The sequence below is a fragment of the Oncorhynchus tshawytscha genome, linkage group LG23 (genome assembly GCF_018296145.1).
Source record: "Oncorhynchus tshawytscha isolate Ot180627B linkage group LG23, Otsh_v2.0, whole genome shotgun sequence".
Taxonomy (NCBI): Eukaryota; Metazoa; Chordata; class Actinopteri; order Salmoniformes; family Salmonidae; genus Oncorhynchus; species Oncorhynchus tshawytscha.
The window spans coordinates 15,735,641-15,758,594 of record NC_056451.1 but is presented as its reverse complement, the minus strand read 5'-3'; the positions used below and the strand labels follow the sequence as shown (position 1 = coordinate 15,758,594).

Sequence of the window (22,954 nt, the reverse complement as noted above, 5' to 3'; positions counted from 1 at the left end):
AAATTAGGCTTCATGACTCATTTAAAAACGTGCTCTGCAATTGCAAGGCGCCTGTATCCAATATATGGACAGCTAGACCACGCAAGCGCTGCGCGGGCAGGCCCGACTGCTCTCAAGCGCATTTCTAGAGTCTACCAAATACCCATCTAGTCCCAGAAAGAGGACTTTTACTGTGAAATAAACTTTCCAAAACGCACGGGTCCCTCGGGAGTGAGGGCTGCTTTTGATATGCCTTTGCTCCACTTTGCGCTAAAGCAAAACTGTAGGTTGGGATTTCTTCTGGAGAAGTAGGCTACCACAAAAGTTTGAAGCCACTGAAACGTACTGGAGACTACATAAGTATTGTGATTTGCGAGATGTATTGTTACCTTTATTAATGTCAAGGTACCCTACAATAATGACAACCGCAATGTAGCCTGTAGATGGAGATGAAACATAGCTCAAAAGTGATAGTATATGGAAAAAGCATTGCGGAGGGGCTTGGAGACTTTATGCACGCTGCATCTTCAGAACCAATGCTGTCCAGTCTTCAATACAGTTTGTGTAACCATATCTACATGGCGTCACCGGACGTGTTTGCACTATAGTAAAGGCTGTAAACGTTCCTTGTGGAATGCACCCGGGTGGGGAAAACGATGGTAAGTGTGGTTCATGTTTCCTTAAATCAGAATTCTCCTTTTGCTGCCCGATAGCACAATTTCAAACTTTTGTTTTGGCTATGCATCCACATGAAGGTGCTGAATTTGCATGCTCTTGCTGCAATTATGTTTATTCTGTTCTCGATAAAGTTGCAGAATAGCGAACTTCCAAACTGTTTGGCTAAAACAGCTAAATCAATTCTATCTGTAGGCTACACTATCGCCAAAATGATTATGTGCCTTTATTTCATGTGATACGGAATTGTAATCCAATTTAGCCTGAAGGAAAAGAAGCAAGAAAGTGGTCAGCTCAGAGCATTTGTTATTGTTCATATTTTGACACATCAGCATTAAGAGCTGACTTCCACTATCCATTCTGTCTGTTGTGCACTGACTCCTGATCGTTTGTGAAGTGTCATTACTTATGGTAATAGTATCAGTAGAATGAGTGGAGAAACTAGAAGTAATAAACGTTAATATTCTGATTATCTTGCATGTTAAGAAAGCATGAGAATGTATGATATTAATCTGATAGAAAATTATATGTTCATGCCTTACAAATATTCAAGTTGATAGTAAACCCACTTACATAAAAAGTTTTAGTCAAAACACTCTTTCAACTGGGTGATCAGGAATCAAGTCTCCCAGTTCCACCAGCCAGTCCCTGCAGTCTCATATTTTCTTAATTGATTCCATACATGTAGACAGGAGACCCTGGTTTGAACAGCTCCGTGGAATCCAAGAATAACTCCAACTTCTCATCTATTGGACCTTAAATGAAGCATATTGTGTCATGGATTTTACAACCTGTTAGTTATTGTGTTCTTTTTATATTTTGAGGAGCACTACTTCACTCCTGGCAACAACAAAAAAAGTGCTTGGCACCTTAAACTGTATTTGAATAGTGATCAGCTCCATCTGCATGCAATGTTTCTGTGCTCAGCCAGCTCAAGTGAGGTAGAGAGAGGCATCTTTTCTCTTCAAACACAAGCATGCACTGACTACACCCTCAACCTCAAGTCTGCCTCAAGTCATTCAAGGGGCCCCATTGGAATTCACTGCTGTGCTCAGGCACACAAAAAAACTCAAACCCCACAGGATATTGGTTAGACACAGGGCAGTGTGAGTGCCGTCCATCCATGGTTGTATTCTCAGCTGGGATTTCAGTTCCTGGGTTTGCTTTGAAAGTGAAAGCAGCACCGTAACTTTGTGCACTTAAAGGGAAGGCCAACCGTTGTCAAATAGCATATTCCAGGCAGTAGGTCTCGACGCAGAGCAGTCCAAATAATCCCATGGTTCCTGTCTCAGACAGGATGGAGTGCTTGTCTCAATGCATTATGAATGACCCATGTAATATTGCCTTCCAAGTAAATCTGTTGGGAGGACAGGACTCCACACCACTGCAGTTCAGGGGGGCAAAACAATGCCCTCTTAACACTTAACATTAGGTTTCCCTTATGCCATAGACTAAAGATAAGGTTAAGTACTTAAAATGATTGAATTGTGATGAAAAGACTGGAGTCAAATACAGTTTCATATTAGTCCTAAACAGGTTCTACAGTAGGCCTACCTGTGGATCTCTTTATATGTTCTAGTAGGACTGCGTGAAGTAGGCAAAATTACCATCCAAACACTGGCGTCTGAACTTTTGTAACTCGCACACTTTTCATCTGGGTTTTTGTGTGTGTGTGTGAGATCAGTGCACCCTATACACATATACACTTTCATAGGTTTCAGTGTGCAGGAATTCTACCTTGTGAGCTGGCATATTCACTAGGAAGAAAGGAACATGTCATAACAGCTCTGAGATCTGGCTACAAGCTCCTGTTTTATGAGGCCTGATGGGTTTGGAGCATCTTTACATCTCCCAGTCCCAGAGAGCATTAGGGGAAAGATGGCTCCTGGTAAAAGGTTGGTGGTTAGATTAGTCCGGTGATGTGGCTGCAGGACTGTGTGTGATACTAAGGGTTCCAGAGTGTATTTATTGATGAAAAAAACAGGTTGGTCCAACTGGGGACCAGGAAAAACGCTGACGGGTTGTAGATTGCTTATAATCTCAGTAATCTACATAGAAAATACATTTGCAGGAGGGGAGAGGAGATGATGGGAGGGGAAGTCTGGCAGGAGGTTTCTATCACCAAATAGTGGTGAATTTGCTTGGTAAATCAAGCTTTTGTCTTGTGTTTTTGCATTCTGATGATGAAAGAATGTAATGTTGCTTATTCTGGGCCAATGTTCCACCAAAAATGTAATCCTTCTTTCTAACATCCTTCTTCTGAAGTTCCTCTCTTGCCATGGTGTGTCAGATTAAAAGCAGACCTTCTTAAATGTGCTCACACACTGCAGCCATATGGTTAGAACATTCTTTCTCAGGGGATTCATGTTTTTCATAGCTGTAACTAAGGCCTGGCGTTTATAACATATATCACTAGGCATCATTCCTTAATTTACTAACATGCGTGATTGGTGGAAGCATGACAATTAAATCAAATTGTTTAGACTAGGCTTTTTTTGTGAAAGGTTTAGATTATGATTTCAACTTGCAACAATTGAAAGGGCAAAAATGCTTTCAAGTCGGTCCCATTATTTATCACCGTGCAGGCAGGGTCTGGCACGGGGCCTATAAAGGGCGCTGCAAAGAGCAGTGCCTCACTGACTACTATTAAGTCTCCTGATTAACGTCTCTATGTGAGTGTGTGCGTGTGTAATAAATCACAAATGTATTCAGCCGGCTAAATGCATCAACGGTGTGCCCCATGGGAAGTCAGTTGTCAGTATTCATTTACATGCATAGAATACAATGTTATCAGCAGCTAGCCACACTGCCACAGGACAGTCAATTGACCTTAAGCAGTTTATACTGCAGGTGGGTGATATCAATTTGTAATTCAAAATCACACTAGGACATGCTGCTCTCATACATCATTTGAATAACTGAAATATTTTACATTTAGTGCAAATAAATGCACAAAAGTGTCCCCCTTCAAATTGCCATTGTTCTTTGGGTATATCTTGACAAATAACTGACTGATGACCTCACTGTAGGCTACACTGATCCTCTTGTCTTATAGGCTTTACCTTGTAGATTTTCCTCTTGACACAGTGGCAGTATAGCCTTTAGGAATGTTTGGATCATGACTCTCCTGTATCTCACACATCCATCCATACAGTACTGCACATACAGTTTGCCTGTCACACTTAAGGATGTTTTCCTCTGTCATTCAGAAAACCTTCGGTGACTTGACTACTGTGATAACAGGATCTTAACAGTGATTCAGAGCTCTCCCCACCTATCTCTCCAGGCAGGCCCTGCTCTGCTCGTTGCTCGGGAGGGTGTGTGTGTGTGTGTGTGTGTGTGTGTAGAACATGTGTAGTTGTCTCTTTTGTGTCTGTGTTTACTTGATATAACCAGCACTGGGCTGACTTCTTCAGTCTCACACTGGGTGAATCATTTACTGCAGCAGATCGGCTGTTGTCACACTCCTTTACTGAGTACTGATGCCTCTGCCATAACAAAGAGGTGTTGCTGATCATGTACACGCATACACACAGACACGTATACACACAGGCATGCATACACACAGGCACACACACACACACACACACACACACATGCACACAGACACGTATACACACAGGCACGCATACACACAGGCACAAACACACACACATGCACACAGACACGCATACACACAGGCACGCATACACACAGGCACGCATACACACAGGCACAAACACACACACATGCACACAGACACGTATACACACAGACACGTATACACACAGGCACACACACACAAACACGCGCTCACAGGACAGGCTAAGCAGCAGATGGTTGCCCCACTTCTCCTCTTCCCCTCTCTATCTCCCCATCTCTCTTTCACTCTCTCACTCTATCTGTCCTATCTTTCTCTCACACACCTGCAGAGTTCCCTTTGTAGATTAACATCATCAAGTCATTACACTGAAGGTCTCTCTGTGTGCAGCGAAGAAGGACACCTGTATCAGCCTGGCTGTCACTCAGAGAGAGGCTTGGTTAAAGAGGACAATAAAAGCACTGTTGTTCTGTTTGGGCCCCTATCTCACCACTCTTTCTCCCAGGTCCCGGGGTATAAAGCAGAATATAGACATATGACTAGCCCATTATGAGAATGGCTCTCTGTGGTACAGTAAGAGACCAGTGGAAAGGAGGATATTGCTGATGCTGACTGAGGAGGAGAATGATGAGCATCAGTTTACATTTTAGTCTATGGGACGAGCAGGTTTCTTTTCCCATGGGATGGGGTCGTTGCAGTGAAATATGCATCATCAGGTATTGTCAAGGTCACATGGAACTCAGCATTGCTATAAATCTAGAGAGAGCGAGAGAGAGTGTTTGAGTGTGTGTGCAAGTATGTGTGTGTGTTGCCAGTAAGACTACTTTAATCCAGCCTAGGGCGTAATGTGCATTACTACTTCCACTCTAGTACACTTTCAAAACACCACTTCCTCTCTCTCCCACTCTCCCTCATGAATCTGTGTTCAACCAACCACACAGTTTATTCCTTTCCTTTCAGTATAGCCATCTCGCATAATGTTTTGCTGTGTTTTCCTCCATTACACTTCCGGTCAGTGTGATCTCTCAGGCAGCAGAGATGTGGTGACTGATTCAATTAAGATCTTCCCCTGTCTGATATCAGTGGAGAGATCTCATGCTGCCTTTTCTATGCCATCATGTCATATTACTGTCAGATGATGGACTTTGTTCTCCCTCACCACTACAGCAGAATTGTTTGTTGTGATGTTCTGTGTGGTTTTACAAAGCAGTCTGTGGATTTATTGCATTCTTTGTTAACCTTCTCGTTGTATGCGGTTTATAGAAAGGGAGGTCCTCGCTTATTTTTCTCTTTCAAAGTTACCTCAGCGCTGGGCTAAATGGTCATGTGAGACAAATTTTCCCTCTGACTAGAACATCTATTTAATGCACACAATAATACTCTACATGAACATAGAAATAATTAATTTCATGTTAGAAAATGTCAATACCCCCTAAACCTCCTGTGCCCATACAGACAGACAGACACACATGTGCACTCATGCAAATAGATATAGTTTTACACAATTTCACACATACAATTCATACATGTCCATTAACTGAGTAATATTCTGTGTGTAGTCACAGTGTATCCGTTTTGCCATGGTAGAATGGCGAGATAATTTACTCCTTTGTTCTGCCATGCAGGAGTTTCATTCTCAATGGGTGATTAACTGCAACGTATCAGCAGGAAAGAGAGAGAGCCTCCCTCCACATGCTAGTGTACGTGGTTATGCTAATAGAGCTGCAACCCAGTGCTTTTCCAGAATATGACTGTGACAGTAACTAAAGCCTGACCACGAAGCCAGTCTGTTCTCCTCCCACTGAACAAGACTACTTCGGGAGCTCTTTTCAGATGCTATTCTCTGTGTAATATTAGTGCTATTCGTCGACAGTATTCACCCTCACCCTTTCTCCCTTTTCTCTCTCTCTCCCCTCCCACTCTCTATCCCTACCTCCACCTTTCTCTTTTCCACCCTTCCTCTCCTCTTTCTCCTCCTCCCCCTCTCCGCTAAACACAGAAAATAATGAGACAGATTTTCTCCTAATCTTCTTTGAATCCTGTAATGCATTTGTTGCATGTCTCAGCATTCCTGCAAACCTGTCCTCGAGCGTTCCGTCTACTAAAGGAGAAGAGATGTAAAAAGAATGGAAGGTTACGGCATCAGACACCTGGCCTGCTGAAACGAGTGGGAGGCTACAGCCTATTAGGAGTCCAGCCTCGCGGTTGTCATAGCTGACATTAGACTGACATGGAACACAGACAAATGCTGAACAAATATTGGTAAAGATCACTGCAAGAAAGGTAATTGACGAGGAATACTCCACTAAAATAAAGTTAAGCTACTGTATATTTCCTGTATTCTTCTAGTGTTCTTTGTGTCACATAGGTGCTAAGATGTGTTGTGTGGCCATGTAAAACCATTCAACTGCAGCCATGCAAAACAACAATGACTTTGTGTCAAATTCAAACTATTTTGATTTTGTGATGATTAAAATTCCTATCAAACGTGACACCAAGGCATTTGTCTTGTTTTTCTGTGCTGTGGTTTGGTGTTGACCTGTGTATCATACCCCATTGATGTCCATGTCTGCTATAGAGAAGTGCTAAAGCCACAAAAAATCAACAAGATGTCTTCATGTTGACACAGTCGCACAGGCACACAGATACAACAGTCGCACAGGCACACAGTCGCACAGGCACACAGACACACAGACACACAAGGTGCTACATGACTGACCACTAATTAGAGCCGGTTGGTCAAACCACTGGGAAAACAAACTGATCCGACACTTGGCTTACATCCCGAATGGCAACCTATTCCTTAGATAGTGCGATACTTTTGACCAGGGCTGTAGTGCACTAAATAGGGAATAAGGTGCCTTTTGAGCTTCACCTGCCCGTGGCACAAAACCCACAAGAAAATAGACCCTGTGTGCGTCTCAAATGACACCCTGTTCCCTATGTAGTGCACTACTTTTGTGCAGGGTTTGGAAAGGCTCAAGACAGGGTGCAGCTGTGTCACTTCCACAAAATTCCAGGATGTTGGAACATATGTATAATGTGTTCTTGGAGAGCAGGTTTTATCAGTGAGTGTGAGTGAGTCTTCTGCCTTTGCCAGGTGGAGGCTGGTGCAGTGCGTCACAAGTGAGGGTGTTGGACCGTGGCATCGTGAAGCTTCATCCACCCACCGCCAAAGAATATCTCTGCTGCTCAGGAGCTTAGTACAATGTACATTACAGTATAGGTGCAGGACATATCTTATACAAATTAATCCATAGAGATACAACCTATGGACACTTCTTTAGATGTGAGAGGATTGGACCGGTGCAAGCAATATGGCGGGAATTTCACATGGCCTATCAGAGGTCAAGATGGAGCTACCACCATATTCTGGTGGTATACTATATTCTACCTATCCAACTATCTCAGATCTACACATATGCCTGGGGGGTAGGTGTTGATTTTTTTGCGTCCTATGAGTCAGCTGGGTAAGTAGTAGATCTTATTCAGACAGGGATCTCCACAGACATCTAAAAGCCCATCAGGACCCCTGACTCAGTCAGAACTACTGGCATGACATTCTTTCAGAAGAGCATAATGAAATCCATTCACAGGTGGGGTATGAGAAAGCTGTAAAACTGTCGTCAGCCACCGACTGGGAAAATATCTCATGGGTTTGAAACATTCCTTCCGTCGAATTCCCTCAGAGAGAGAGAAAGGAGAGAAGAAAGAAAAGGAGAGAGGCAGGCAGAGGGACAGCTGATGTATGTTGTCTTTCTGAGAGATGACTGCTTTCCCCTACTATTGGTTATATAAACAGTAGAGTTGCATTGTGGGCCAGTAAAGCTGATCCTTGATGGCAGTTTCTGGCTGTCACTCAGAGAGCGGCTTGGTTAAAGAGGAGAATATTCAAATTTTCATCTAAATGTAACTCAGACAAAATAGAAAAGATTAGAAACAAAAACATGGAAGAAGCTAAGTTATATTCATAATAATACTGTATGTACAGTTGAAGTCAGAAGTTTATGTACACCTTAGCCAAATACATTTATACTCAGTTTTTAATAATTCCTGATATTTAATCCTAGTAATAATTCCCTGTTTTAGGTCAGTTAGGATCACCACTTTATTTTAAGAATGTGAAATGTCAGAATAATAGTAGAGATAATAATTTATTCAGCTTATATTTCTTTCATCACATTCCCAGTGGGTCAGAAGTTTACATACACTCAATTAGTATTTGGTAGAAAATTTTCCATGAGATTGAGGTCAGGGCTTTGTGATGGCCACTCCTATACCTTGACTTTGTTGTCCTTTAGCCATTTTGCCACAAATTTGGGGTCATTGTACATTTGGAAGACCCATTTGCGACCAAGCTTTAACTTCCTGACTGATGTCTTGAGATGTTGCTTCAATATATCCACATAATTTTCTTTCCTCATGATGCCATCTATTTTGTGAAGTGCACCAGTCCCTCCTGCAGCAAAGCACATGCAGCGACCCCCGTGCTTCACTGTTGGGACGGTGTTCTTTGGCTTGCAAGCCTCCCCCTTTTTCTTCCAAACATAATGATGGTCATTATGGCCAAACAGTTCTATTTTTGTTTCATCAGACCAGAGGACATTTCTCCAAAAAGTACGATTTTTGTCCCCATGTGCAGTTGCAAACCATAGTCTGGATTTTTTAATGGCGGTTTTGGAGCAGTGGCTTCTTCCTTGCTGAGCAGCCTTTCAGGTTATGTCAGTATAGGACTCGTTTTACTGTGGATATAGACACTTTTGTACCTGTTTCCTCCAGCATCTTCACAAGGTCCTTTGCTGTTGTTCTGGGATTGATTTGCACTTTTCACACCAAAGTATGTTCATCTCTAGGAGACAGAACGAGTCTCCTTCCTGAGCGGTATGGCGGCTGCGTGGTCCCATGGTGTTTATACTTACGTACTATTGTTTGTACAGATGAACGTGGTACCTTCAGGTGTTTGGAAATTGCTCTCAAGGATGAACCAGACTTATGGAGGTCTACAGTTTTTTTTCTGAGGTCTTGGCTGATTTCTTTTCATTTTCCCATGATGTCAAGCAAAGAGGCACTCAGTTTGAAGGTAGGCCCTGAAATACATCCACAGGTATACCTCCAATTGACCCAAATTGACTCTTGAAATTTGTGGAGTTGTTGAAAAACAAGTTTTAATGACTCCAACCTAAGTGTATGTAAACTTCTGACTTTAACTGTATGTGAAGATCGAATGGAACCATAATATTTAGTCTTTATTGTTTTATTAGGATCCCCATTAGCTGTTGCCAAGGCAGCACATACTCTTCCTGGGGTCCGAACAGAAATGAAACATTACATCATTCAAAACATCATATAAATTTACTTTGCTCCATTATTACATTTCAAATTTACAATACTATATTATATTACTGAGAATAATGTGTTGTTGCTTGTGTGTGTGTGTGTGTGTGTGTGTTCAAAGTCAGCGTTGTGCCATGAGGTGTTGTTTTTTGGGTGATTTTATTTCTGATTTTATTGCTTGGGTTAACTGAGGTGGAAGAGAGTTCCATGTAGTCATGGCTCTATAGCTCTACCCCATAGGCTCTATAGCTATACCATAGCCTCTATAGCTATACCATAGCCTATATAGCTATACCATAGCCTCTATAGCGCTATACCATGCCCTCTATAGCACTATACCATAGCCTCTATAGCTATACCATAGCCTTTATAGCTCTATACCATAGCCTTTATAGCTCTATACCATAGCCTCTATAGCTCTATACCATAGCCTCTATAGCTATACCATAGCTTCTATAGCTCTGTACCATAGCCTCTATAGCGCTATACCATAGCCTCTATAGCGCTATACCATAGGCTCTATAGCTCTATACCATAGCCTCTATAGCGCTATACCATAGGCTCTATAGCTCTGTACCATAGCCTCTATAGCTCTATACCATAGATTCTATAGCGCTATACCATAGCCTCTATAGCTCTATACCATAGCCTCTATAGCTCTATACCATAGCCTCTATAGCTCTATACCATAACCTCTATAGTTCTATACCATAGCCTCTATAGCGCTATACCATAGCCTCTATAGCTATACCATAGCCTCTATAGCTCTGTACCATAGCCTCTATAGCGCTATACCATAGCCTCTATAGCTCTATACCATAACCTCTATAGTTCTATACCATAGCCTCTATAGCGCTATACCATTGCCTCTATAGCTATACCATAGCCTCTATAGCTCTGTACCATAGCCTCTATAGCGCTATACCATAGCCTCTATAGCTCTGTACCATAGCCTCTATAGCTCTGTACCATAGCCTCTATAGCTCTATACCGTGGCCTCTATAGCTCTATACCGTAGCCTCTATAGCTCTATACCGTAGCCTCTATAGCTCTATACCATAGCCTCTATAGCTCTATACCATAGCCTCTATAGCTCTATACCATAGCCTCTATAGCTTTACTATAGCCACTATAGCTCTGGCTTCTATAGCTCTGTACCATAGCCTCTATAGCTCTATACCATAGCCTCTATAGCTCTATACCATAGCCTCTATAGCTCTTTACTATAGCCACTATAGCTCTATACAATAGCCTCTATAGCTCTATACCATAGCCTCTATAGCTCTATACCATAGCCTCTATAGCTCTATACCATAGCCTCTATAGCTCTATACCATAGCCTCTATAGCTCTATACCATAGCCTCTAAAGCTCTATACCATAGCCTCTATAGCTCTATACCATAGCCTCTATAGCTCTATACCATAGCTTCTATAGCTCTATACCATAGCTTCTATAGCTCTATACCATAGCCTCTATAGCTCTATACCATAGCTTCTATAGCTCTATACCATAGCTTCTATAGCTCTATACCATAGCCTCTATAGCTCTATCCCATAGCCTCTATAGCTCTATCCCATAGCCTCTATAGCTCTATACAATAGCCTCTATTGCTCTATACCATAGCTTCTATAGCTCTATACCATAGCCTCTATAGCTCTATACCATAGCCTCTATAGCTCTATACCATAGCCTCTATAGCTCTATCCCATAGCCTCTATAGCTCTATACAATAGCCTAATCCTTTCATTGATATGTGATTCAGATAAATAACTGCCTCTGGATTTACCATAGGTTTGAATAACATTGAGAGCATATTCCATAGAGATCCATCTGAATGGATTTATCTCTATGGCATACATACTCTATATGCGATGGAGACTTTATGGAATGGGACCGGTTTGTATTTAGGCTCATGCCACAGAAAAGTAATTCATCATCACAGAGGCTGTAGTAGAAGTAAGCCATCCAGAATCTGTCTGTGTCCCAAATGGCACCCTATTCCCTATGGGCCTTGGTCAAAAGGAGTCCACTATATACCATTTGGCACGCAGTATCTGTCAGCACATTCTGGATGGTCTGGCGTGCAGAAGGGAATGCTACAATATCTATGTGTGTGCCATAATATTTGTCTCAGCTCAGGAACTGTAACTTTCCTACAGTATAAGCAGAGGAAAGCCCAGCTAATGGCTGAAAAAGGCTTTATTTACACTTGTCTGAGTGTAAACGAGATACATGTGGATCAACTCTCAATCTCTTTCTCTCTCACCTTAGTGTTTCAACAGAATAACTTACCAAATCTATATATTTTTTTGAAACACAGGTTGTTTAATTTTTTTGTTTACCCTCGTCCTTCAGTCTGTGTGCTGATATTTGCATTTGTCAACCTCTGAGAGACGTAAGTTTCCTCTTCTGTAAACATACACTGGAACCTGAGCTGTTCAGTTCAAGTGGCCGACCAGCGACCGTACAATTTAGAGAGTAAATATATTTTATTTATAGCTCTGCTCCATTATAATCATGGCTTTTTGGTGGTTTGCTCCCAACTACAGACCTAACTTTCTCTTTGTTTCCTGTTTCCCATGCATGCAGGCCTTAAGAATGTGGTCCAAGTTCTGCTGCAAGAGGTGGGCAGTGTGGGCCTTCCTCCTCCTCTTTACCCTGTCTGTGGTGGTGATCAACACCCTCCCCTTCCCCCCCTCTGAGACACGCAGGCTGCCCTCACGAGGCCTGAGCTCTGCTGGAGCCGGGGGGTATAAAGCGAGGGTAAAACCCAGGGAAAGGGCCACATTGGCCCCTCACCACCACCACCACCATCTTCCTCTACCCCTCAACGGTCACAGTGGAGGTTGGAAGCAGAGTGACAAAGTCAAAGAGTCCTCCAAGCATCACCTGGTGAAGGACCAGCCCAAACTGGATAGGAGAGCAATTAGCATGACAGGTGAGAGAACTCACAGCAACTACAAGAAGAATCGTAAAACTAAGGGCATCGCCTCCAAAAGGAAAGAGAAGAAAGAGATGCCGCCAAGTTCTATTAGAGACAAACAACATGATACCGCGCCATTGACAGTCAATGCTGTGCTAATAAGGCATGATGGAAGCCATCTAACCAACTGCAGTGGTTCAGAGCTCTCCACCCAACCACCACCTCTTCCCAGACAAGGGAACGTCCACCCAGCCGTGACTCAAACTGTAGCTCGTAGCCAGAGCCTCCCTTCTACTGCAGACCTCGGCCTGTCTGACTCTGAGCACAAATGTACTCCAGATGAACAGAGACAGGACCAGGGGCACACCGGGCAGGCAGGGCAGGCAGGGAAGGCAGGGAAGGCAGCGAGGAAGAACTTAACCAAGCAGCAGGCTGTGAAAAAGGTCCCCAGACAACTCAGGAAACATGACAGACAGCCTTCGTCTGGGCGTAAAGAGACCCGGCCCACAGCGGAAACAGCAGCAGAAGCAGAGAAAGGGAGTGAGGGAGGGGGCCATTGGTGTAAGATGTCAGCTGGAGAGAGGGAGTTTCCAGACACTGACACACGGAGAATAAGGACTGAAGACACTGACTCTGTGCCATGGCTCAGCAAGGATGATATTCACAAGATGGAGTTCCTCTCGGGCAGTGAGGTTGTCAGTAAGGCCAGGGTCCCAGCCCACGGACAGGTCCTCCATGTAGGGCTGGGTGCCCCTCATCATCCCCCTTCTCTTGGGGCTCCATTGGCTGACCACAGTGGACACTGCCAACAGGGTCTGTGTGCCCTGATCAAACGTCCAGACGACTGGTTCGAAGTCTTCGCTTTCCATTTAGACCGTGTTCTCGGCTTGAACAGGAGTCTGCCCACAGTGCTCAGGGACTTCCACAGTGGCATCCTGCCTTATAAATACACCAGAGGGGCAGCCAGACCCGTGGTGTGGTGGGACCCAGGCATCCAGCACCTGGCTGATGATGACAATGACCAGAACTCGTTCCCTCTCACCTGGCCCCAGTACCAGAGCCTGCTGAGGGCCAGGTGTGGAAGTGGCAGCGGCGTGGCCCTCAACGAGACCCCCTGTGTGGGGGTTCACCATGCAGAGTGGGGGCGCCTGGCACTCTTTGACTTCCTCTTACAGGTACACTGTATAGAACAACTGATAACGCTGTATCCTCCAATCACACTTGTTAAACCCTTTTATTTAACTTATTAATAGCATTGATTTGAACTTTTAAGAGATACATTGGCTAGAGTAAAGAGGTCAGAAAAACTGATAGGTAGTGAATATGTGACTGTTAGATTTTATATGGCTCCTAATGTCAGGCATTCTAACCCGATCTTAATTCCTAACCGTATCCCTAACCTTAGCCATAACCTTAACTCATTTTTATCCTGATGTGCCACTCAAACTTACACATCCAAACTGATAGCGTTCTATATCCTTTCAATCACACCATGTGAAGACAACCTATTGAAATAATGCATATAGAGTTCTGATTGAAATCTCACCTCACCTTGAGAGATGTAAGTTTTGTAGTTGTTGTTCCAGTACGCTGTATAAACTGACAGTTAGCTAGTGATTCACTTAACGTCACTATGGAGGGTCCAGTTGATAAGGACTCATGAGGTCAGGCAGACTGGGAAAACTCATGGTGCTATGGGCCCTAGTCTAAAGTAGTGCACTACAAAGGAAATAGTTTGCCATTTGGGATTCAGCTCTTGTTTTGCATTTATATTAAAGAACATTCTCACTGGATGAAATCCACCGACCTCGTCTAATAGTAGGCTGGCAGTCCTTGATAATGAGCCTATTTGAGCACTGGATTGTATTGCCAAGGTCTTATCATCTGAAGAACTCTACTCACTAAACTGCCTTAGATTAAAAGATGCCGGCCAATGAAAAGAGTGTGACTTTCTCTGTCTGGAGCGATAAATGTAATTGATTATCAGATAATTATGTTTTTTCATGGTGAGTGCATCCCGTCAGCTTACTAGACATGAAACATAATAAGTCATTATCATTCTTCCTACTAGATGAATGAACATTATCATTCTCCCTACTACAGTAGATTAATGTATCAGCGCAGTTCAATAAAAAATCAACACAATGTTTGTCTCTAATTTAGCTTCAAACTCGTTTATGATCTGCCAGTGATTTATAATGAAGTTGGAGATCTTAATTGTGTAAGAAATGATGGCTCATGGTCCTTGTAAGAGCCAGATGGAGGACCATGTGTGTGTGTGTGTGTGTGTGTGTAAAGCTGAGACATCCTGAGAGGATGTAATTAATATGGGATTGATAAGGCCAGCTCTGCCACAGTCCCACTCTAAATGGAGTAGTATGTCAGTCTAACTCTGCATGGGGAATATCTAAGCTCCCATTAGGGAATGAGAGGTGGCAATGAAGCCAACAACCCAATGATGTTTATTGCAAGTAAGAGAGAGTTGGTACGTATGGTATAGACAGAGTACAATGTACAATATTTGATACACACACACCAGTCTCGGTCTTCATCAGGCCTCTAAAGACCCAATGTCTGGCCCTTGGCAGTGTGAAGTCAAAGTCAGGGTTGCCATGGTGATGCTCGGCAATCACGGATGCCTAAGTCCACATTAGGAAGGACTGAGAGGAAAGTGATAGCAGCTGCTCCTCTCGCTATCTGTCTCTATAGCCAAAAGAAAGTCCATTTCTTTGTTTAGAAAACCCCCCCAGAAGAAATAAAGAGTGTGCTGGTGCGCTCTGATGGGTGAAAACTACAAGGCCATGGAGACTTAGTATTAGGTGCTCTTTGAAAAGGGTGGTCTATGACTGGCAGAAAAATGATGGGGATGAAGGACACCACATAGTAAACAAAGCATTTAGAAAAAATGTCATGGTGCTTACATTTTCTATCCATTACTTTGTTACTGCAGTGTGAACAGTCATCGTTACATAGCCAATACAGATTGGGGGCAGAATACATATTGTTTCAGAAAATAATATCTCACAATGAGAAGGAAAAGAGGCCGAGCAAACAAAAACTATTGGAAAATGTCTCTAAAAGAGATGAGTCACAAATTGCGTTCTTTGATTGTGTTCAATCTATATTCTCTCACTTTGGAGGCTATTACAGCGTTTTATCCATGCTACCCATTCTATTAAAAATAGAAAACTATTCAATAGAACAGCCAGCCACTGAACCAACTCAGCTGTAGAAAAATCTGATAAAGACAAAGAAAGACTGCCTTTTCTCTGTGAGATGGAATGGAATAGGTAACCGAACTGTGGGGGGAGAGAATAGTGGCTGAATACAAAATGGAACCCTATTTCCTAAATAGTGCACTAGATTTGACCGGCTCTGATCAAAAGTAGTGCACTATATAGGGAATAGAGTGCCATTTGGCGAGCCACTGTATGAATAATACATGAGTAGTCTCTTTGCAGAAGTCAATACTTGTAACATGGCCAACTGTTAATAGCATTGTATTGATTGTATTGATTCAGTGGAATTGCTGACTGGGACCCTGTAACACTTGTTCCTACCTGCTCATTTAACACATCTAATGGCTCTGATATGGAACCTAACACCAATTAGCAAGGGGAACAGTGTGAAGGACACACAGTCACACACGCACTTCGCCTGGGGAGTACAGAGGAGACAGAGGAGACAAGTGTCCTTGTTGCTGGTCATTGCCTTGGATGCTTTGAATTGCCATTGTAGGCTAAGAAGGCTACTGATATATTGCTATGAATTAGTTGTGAGTAGGCTTGTTGTTTCACTTGTGATGTTATTGTGTGTGATATAGACCGTAATAGCATGTCCTGTTTCCCAGAGACTTGGTGATGGTGTAATACTGTATGTCAACAATGGAACTGTATCCAGGAGACTCTGGTACTCTGTCCCTACGCGAATGAGTGTATTCTAGTGTCAGGGTGAAATGTAGTAGGGATGTGAGAACTCCTGAAGGCGCTAAAGAAGTGAAGTGAAATGGTGTGGTGTGAGTTTTACCACAGAGAGGCCCAGACAGACCTGGGGGCATATCTCACCTTGGTAACACTCAGAGGAGTGTGGCAATGCCTTCACTTCTCAGTTTAACAACAAGGACGACATTGCTCCCTTCCTCCCCCGATAGTTGGTTTATTCTGCGGTATAATGAGGAAGAGAATGGTACCACAGGTATTGATGTTGCGTCATTATATTTAGGGATTTTTTGGTGTGAATATGCAATAAAAAAACAACTGCTGTGAATACATGCATGCATGAACAACTGCTGTGAATACATGCATGCATGAACAACTGCTGTGAATACAAGCATGCATGAACAACTGCTGTGAATACATGCATGCATGAACAACTGCTGTGAATACATGCATGCATGAACAACTGCTGTGAATACATGCATGCATGAACAACTGCTGTGAATACATACATGCATGAACAACTGCTGTGAATACATGCATGCATGAACAACTGCTGTGAATACATGCATGCATGAACAACTGCTGTGAATACATGCATGCATGAACAACTGCTGTGAATACATGCATGCATGAACAACTGCTGTGAATACAAGCATGCATGAACAAATGCTGTGAAAATGCATGCATGAACAACTGCTTGAAACAAAGCATGCATGAACAACTTCTTTAAACATGCATGCATGAACAACTGGTGAAGTGGAGATGAACAGCCTGCTGTTAGAATAGATATGCATTTAAAGTACACTTAAATGTTTGATGAACAACTTCTTGTTCATACATGCATTGAACAAATGCAAAATAAATGAGGTGTTAAAACAAAGAGTCTTCCTTCTTTAAACAGCTAGATTATCTGAAGTTTGAAGTGGAGGAATTGACCTGAAGTAATGAATAGATATACATTTAAAGTACACTTAAATGTTTGACTTTACTACAGGGGTCTTGTTCATAGAATTGGACTTAATGCAATAAATCACCACTCCTGCTCTCACCAAAAAGCAGTCTTACTGCTTTCGCCAGCTCCTGCTCTGGTTTGCCCTCCCTGCACTCCTGATCTCACCACCATAATGACTGATCCACCTCTTTACTGTAGTCAAAGTTCCCATTCCAGGGGTCTGTCTCACACAAGTAACTCCCTCCTCACCACCACCACCCCCCACCTCCTCCTCTCACCTCCCCCCACTCCTGCTCTCACCATTCCACTCCCTCCTCTCACCTCCCTCTCGCTCCTGCTCTCACCATTCCCTCCTCCTCTCACCTCCCTCTCGCTCCTGCTCACCACCATTCCACTCCTCCTCTCACCTCCCTCTCACCTCCCTCCTGCTCTCACCATTCCACTCCTCCCCTCTCACCTCCCTCTCGCTCCCGCTCTCACCATTCCACTCCTCCTCTCACCTCCCTCTCGCTCCCTGCTCTCACCATTCCACTCCTCCTCTCACCTCCCTCTCGCTCCTGCTCTCACCATTCCACTCCTCCTCTCACCTCCCTCTCGCTCCTGCTCTCACCATTCCACTCCTCCTCTCACCTCCCTCTCGCTCCTGCTCTCACCATTCCACTCCTCCTCTCACCTCCCTCTCGCTCCTGCTCTCACCATTCCACTCCTCCTCTCACCTCCCTCTCGCTCCTGCTCTCACCATTCCACTCCTCCTCTCACCTCCCTCTCGCTCCTGCTCTCACCATTCCACTCCTCCTCTCACCTCCCTCTCGCTCCTGCTCTCACCATTCCACTCCTCCTCTCACCTCCCTCTCGCTCCTGCTCTCATGCCAAAGGCTTAAGCTGTAACTGTCACTATCTCTACCAACACTTAGGCCTTACTTGGCTGCATTTGGATTTCTGTCAACAAAATGATCAATGACTGCATAGCAAACAAGCGGTAAGAGTTATTTGCTATGGTTGATGATTTCAGAAAGTAAATACATTTTCTACTTGTTTCTTGTAGTCACCCTTGATTTTCCTCTTGGAAAGCTGTTCTGAAGTTCTTTATAAGAAAGGACTGAAGAGATCCTATAAATCAGGAGTTCCCAACCTTTTTTTACCAGGCCCCCTTTTTCACATGTAAAACATGAATTTGTTTCATTTGCGGTACCTAGGAAAATGGTGTTGTTTTGAAGCTAATTTCCTGCAATTCTAGGTTTTTTAATGATAATAATCATAATAATGGAAAAAGAAAATGAAGTCTAAACCGTTATCAAATATGTTTTATTATGATAATTTATATGAACACTCAATTAAATTATTCACATTCTATTTTGCAGAAAGTGAATAGATCAATTGACAGCCACAGAGTCAGATTGTATAAGATTACTTCCCAAGCAAAGTCTAAAACAATGCATAGTCCAATTTCTTTCACTCCTTAACTTTAGAAGGTTGTAGCTCAGCTTCTGAATGTCATAGAGACCAATCAAATATAATCCCATGTGCATCAGAGCTGTATCTTCCTTGAGTGTTGTACCGCTTGTTTGTAGCCTAGATTTTCACATTTATGTGTTGTTTTAGATCGGTATACAATCAGGAATTGTAAAAACAATAACAATTGGGAACCCCTGCGATAAATCACAGTCCTGTATGTACTGTAATTCTATGGAAAAGTCATTGTTGATGATCAATCCCAACTAATCCATGTTCTTCCATCCCCCCGTGCAGGTGAATGATCGTCTGGACCGGTACTGCTGCGGTTTTCAGCCTGACCCAGCAGAACCATGTGTGGAGAACCTGCTACATTCCAAGTGCAGGAACTCAAAGGATCTAGTGCTGGTTCACATCCTGGTAACTATCATATCACAACCAAGAAAACATCACATGGACATAATGTATGGGCCATTCTGGCTCAGACAAGGCTTACTTACTTACTTGGACATAATGTAAAATAATAGCCTGAAGGAGGTTTATGAGGAGGCTTGTCTAAATAATCTAATTGGACAATGTAAACAGACCTCTACATGTATTAATATTATTACTACTATCCAGACCTTTTCTTCTTAACAAAGAGAATTCCGATGTTGGACAAAGATGATCACTATTCTTTTACAACTGCTCTGTGGAAAAATGACTCCCTCGTTCCACTGATCCTGCTGAACTCATTGCTGATATTTGGTACTTGCTCTTGACAAAGACAAATATAATTCTATTAAGCGCATTCCGCTTTATTATTTCAGCTGTTGTAGAAAGGATTAGGAGTTGACTTTGTATCTATATACTGGATTCTTGACCTAGCTCACTGTAATATAGTGTATCTTGTGATGTGCATATCATTCTTAGTCTATCTTCTTGATGTGCAGTATAATACCTGCCAAACTGTGTATGTGACCAATAAACTTTAGTCACTGATTTATAGTCTGATTATATAGTGAGTAATATCTAGTTTAAAGTTAGTGTCCCGAGCGTTTATCTAATTCCATAATTACTATATTAATATCTTATTAAAGAGATACAGTTAGTGTTGATGACACTTTATGCTAAACTATACTGTGTCTGTCTATGTTTTTTCTACAGGTGAGGAGGGTAGAGCCTACCAGACTGGTGTTTATAGACAATGCAGGCAGGCCAAATCATCCCCATGACAACCTCAACTTCCGCTTAGTAGAGGGCATCGATGAGTGAGTACAAACATCTATAATCCAATCTCTATTCAAAGACAGACAGAATCATGGAAATAGGCTTAGTCTGCCAGAACTCCGGCCAAAAGTATTGCACTATATAGGGAATTGGGTGCCATATAGGAAGCACATTAGTGTACAGAAGCTCAGTTGAACCCTACATCAACCCCACATCACACAGCCTTAATGTGTGTTTTATAAATCCAGTGAAGCGAGTGGGCGGATCTTCATAACTCTAGCTATGCAGTGTTGTTATTTCTTTCTGAATTCTTCAGAGATGAAGTATAACTGTTGGTAGATGAAACTAAAATAGGCCACATCACCACAATATGCTCAGTCAGTTGGGTTTGATATCCTTTGTCTGGTATTTGTCTGGATTTGACAGTCTTACTGTATTTTCCTGGCAGGTTTCCAGAGAGAGCCGTATCAGTTCTCCAGTCTGGCTGTTTGGAGAGCATGCTCCTGAGCTCCCTGTATATGGACAAGCAATTCTGGGAGAGCCGAGGGGGGGCACGTGGCCTGAAACCTCTCATCCACACTGTTGAGCAGAGAGGGAGGATTCTGCTGCAGCACATCCACGACAAGAGACTGAGACTGAACAGGGATCTGTGAATCCAATGGCCCAGAAAGCACCCAGCAGTACATTCATTTCATCCAGGCAGGGGGTGCCTGTGACAGACGTAGAAGCCTCCTCAAGGTCCCGGGCAGCCTAAAGACACCATATGTGTCTCAAATGGCACCCTATTCCCTATATAGTGCACTACATATGACCACAGCTCTTCATGGTCTATAACACCCTACCCCTGGTCAAAGGTAGTGCACTATATAGGGAAGAGGGTGCTCTTTGGGCTGCAGATCCAGTATGCCTGTTCCATGCTGGTTGTGGTTCCCATCCATGTTGTATCCATACATCTTGTCAACATCCCTCAAGGCAAGCAAATTATGTTATTGAAATTGCACCGTCTTCTTCACTGCCTGTTTATGAGGTGAGTTTTGTATTTTCTAATAAAAAATAGCAGATTTAACGATTGATGTCATGTCTGTTTTATGAGATAAGCATTCAGCTGTAATCTTAAAATGAAAGATTTTAGATCAATGAATAGCTTCTGAACTGGATCCAGGAGTCTTGTCGATAAGAAAATACCAAACCTTTTATAAAACTGTGCTCCTAAGGCAACACTGAGGAAACAAACTCAATTGGGTTAAGGAACACTATTATTATTATTATTATTGCTGAACATTGGACTTATTGAATATGTTCCAGGACATTTAGACAATGTTGACTCCACGCCAATTAATGAACAATGGACAATATATTGAAGTGACCTACAGACCGGGGTTGCTTCCTTGTGGGGCTACAGCACATTGCATTCCTATGGGCTAAACCGTTTAGGATAGACGGCCAGTCCCATAGACTTCGACACAATTCACTTATTTAACATGTTTTTCTATGTTTAAGGTTATTTAGACTATATTGCTAATAATAATGAGGATATTTGACTGTTTAGGCTTGCATTTATGTTGTTATATTTAGCCTACTTATTGACTCAAGACATTTCAGTTTTTCATTTTTAATTCATTTGTAAAAAAAAATCTAAAAACATTATTCCACTTCGACATTATGGGGTATTGTGTGTAGGCCAGTGACACAATCTCAATTGAATCTATTTTAAATTCAGGCTGTAACACAAACAGAATGCGGAAAAAGTCAAGGGGTGTGAATACTTTCTGAAGGTACCTCTATTTTCTTCCATCAAGAAACTAGATATTCGACATATGAGCTTGCCTGACCAAGCTCATACTTTAAATTTCAGAATCTCCTTAAAGAAACACAAGAATTATTACAAAATTACTACACAATCCTAATTGAACTAAATAAATGTACAATGATCAATAGAAATTTGGTTAATGACACCCAGATTCTATGGGATACCACCAAAGGTTTTATTAAAAATAATGCAACTGAATTTGCATCTAGGTTGAATGAAGATATCAGAATTGGAAATGTTGCTAACTGTGTTAGAGCGTTCTAAACAAACACTCTTTTCAGACCAGGTAGTAGGTATTATTCTTTCCAAAGTTAAGACAGCATTTTATTTATTGATAAGACAGAGAGCAGAATAGCCATCCATCGAGTATGACTCAACCATTACTTCTATGGTAATTGTCCTAGTTGTTTCCTGACCAACAAACTACGCAGTAATGATCAATTAGCTGATATAGCAACTATTGAATCTGAAACAGAGGAATACCTATCAAAACCCAAATTAATCAATCAAAGATTCTCCTGCTTCTATAAATAACTGTAGACTTCTGATTGTAAACCAAACCAGACTAAGGACTAGATTCAATCAGATCAAGCCTTAACCGGTGATAGCAGACACCTGCATAAATCAATGAGCAGCTGCTCTTGCAATCTTTGTCACGAAGCACACCTGCACCACTTGAGTTAGAAGTTCAGAATTTGTAGGCTATATAAAAATAATTATGTTCAAATTGAAAAATCATTCAGCTAAATAAGGAAGATTTCTATCATCCTAATCGAGGTGTAGATTACATTTCAGCTTTTACATTTTTTTTTTTACAAGTGTTTGAACTTGTAAACAAGGCTGCATGGGATTTCTTTGTGCAGAAAATGAGAATGTTTGCTTTAGGTATAATTCCACGAGCCACTTGTGGATGTGGCAGCTCCAATGCAGTTCCACCTCTGACACCATCAAAAACAACCGCTATGTGGATGTCGCTTAAAGCGGATCTGATTGAATAGAGCCTTTCTAAAATAATGAAGAACTCTTCTTCTCTTAACAGGGGAAGCCATTTGGGAGCCCAAATCTCTCTCAATGAACTCAAAAGGGCAATGGATAGCATG

At 42.4% G+C, this 22,954-nt stretch overlaps 1 protein-coding gene across 1 annotated transcript; it reads left to right on the top strand.

Annotated features, from left to right (window-relative positions):
* Window positions 1-152: 152 nt before the first annotated feature.
* LOC112222814 (Golgi-associated kinase 1A-like) lies at window positions 153-21,110 on the top strand. The gene is made up of 5 exons (XM_024385604.1): window positions 153-638; window positions 12,160-13,668; window positions 19,133-19,255; window positions 19,982-20,085; window positions 20,493-21,110. The coding sequence occupies exons 1-5, from the start codon at window positions 636-638 to the stop codon at window positions 20,695-20,697; spliced, it is 1,944 nt and encodes a 647-aa protein (XP_024241372.1). The 5' UTR covers window positions 153-635; the 3' UTR covers window positions 20,698-21,110.
* Window positions 21,111-22,954: the final 1,844 nt, after the last annotated feature.

Coding starts and splice junctions, on each gene's coding strand:
- LOC112222814 (XM_024385604.1), top strand. Junction 19,256..19,981: donor TAGTGCTGGTTCACATCCTG/GTAACTATCATA, acceptor TTTTTTCTACAG/GTGAGGAGGGTAGAGCCTAC. Junction 20,086..20,492: donor TTAGTAGAGGGCATCGATGA/GTGAGTACAAAC, acceptor TTTTCCTGGCAG/GTTTCCAGAGAGAGCCGTAT.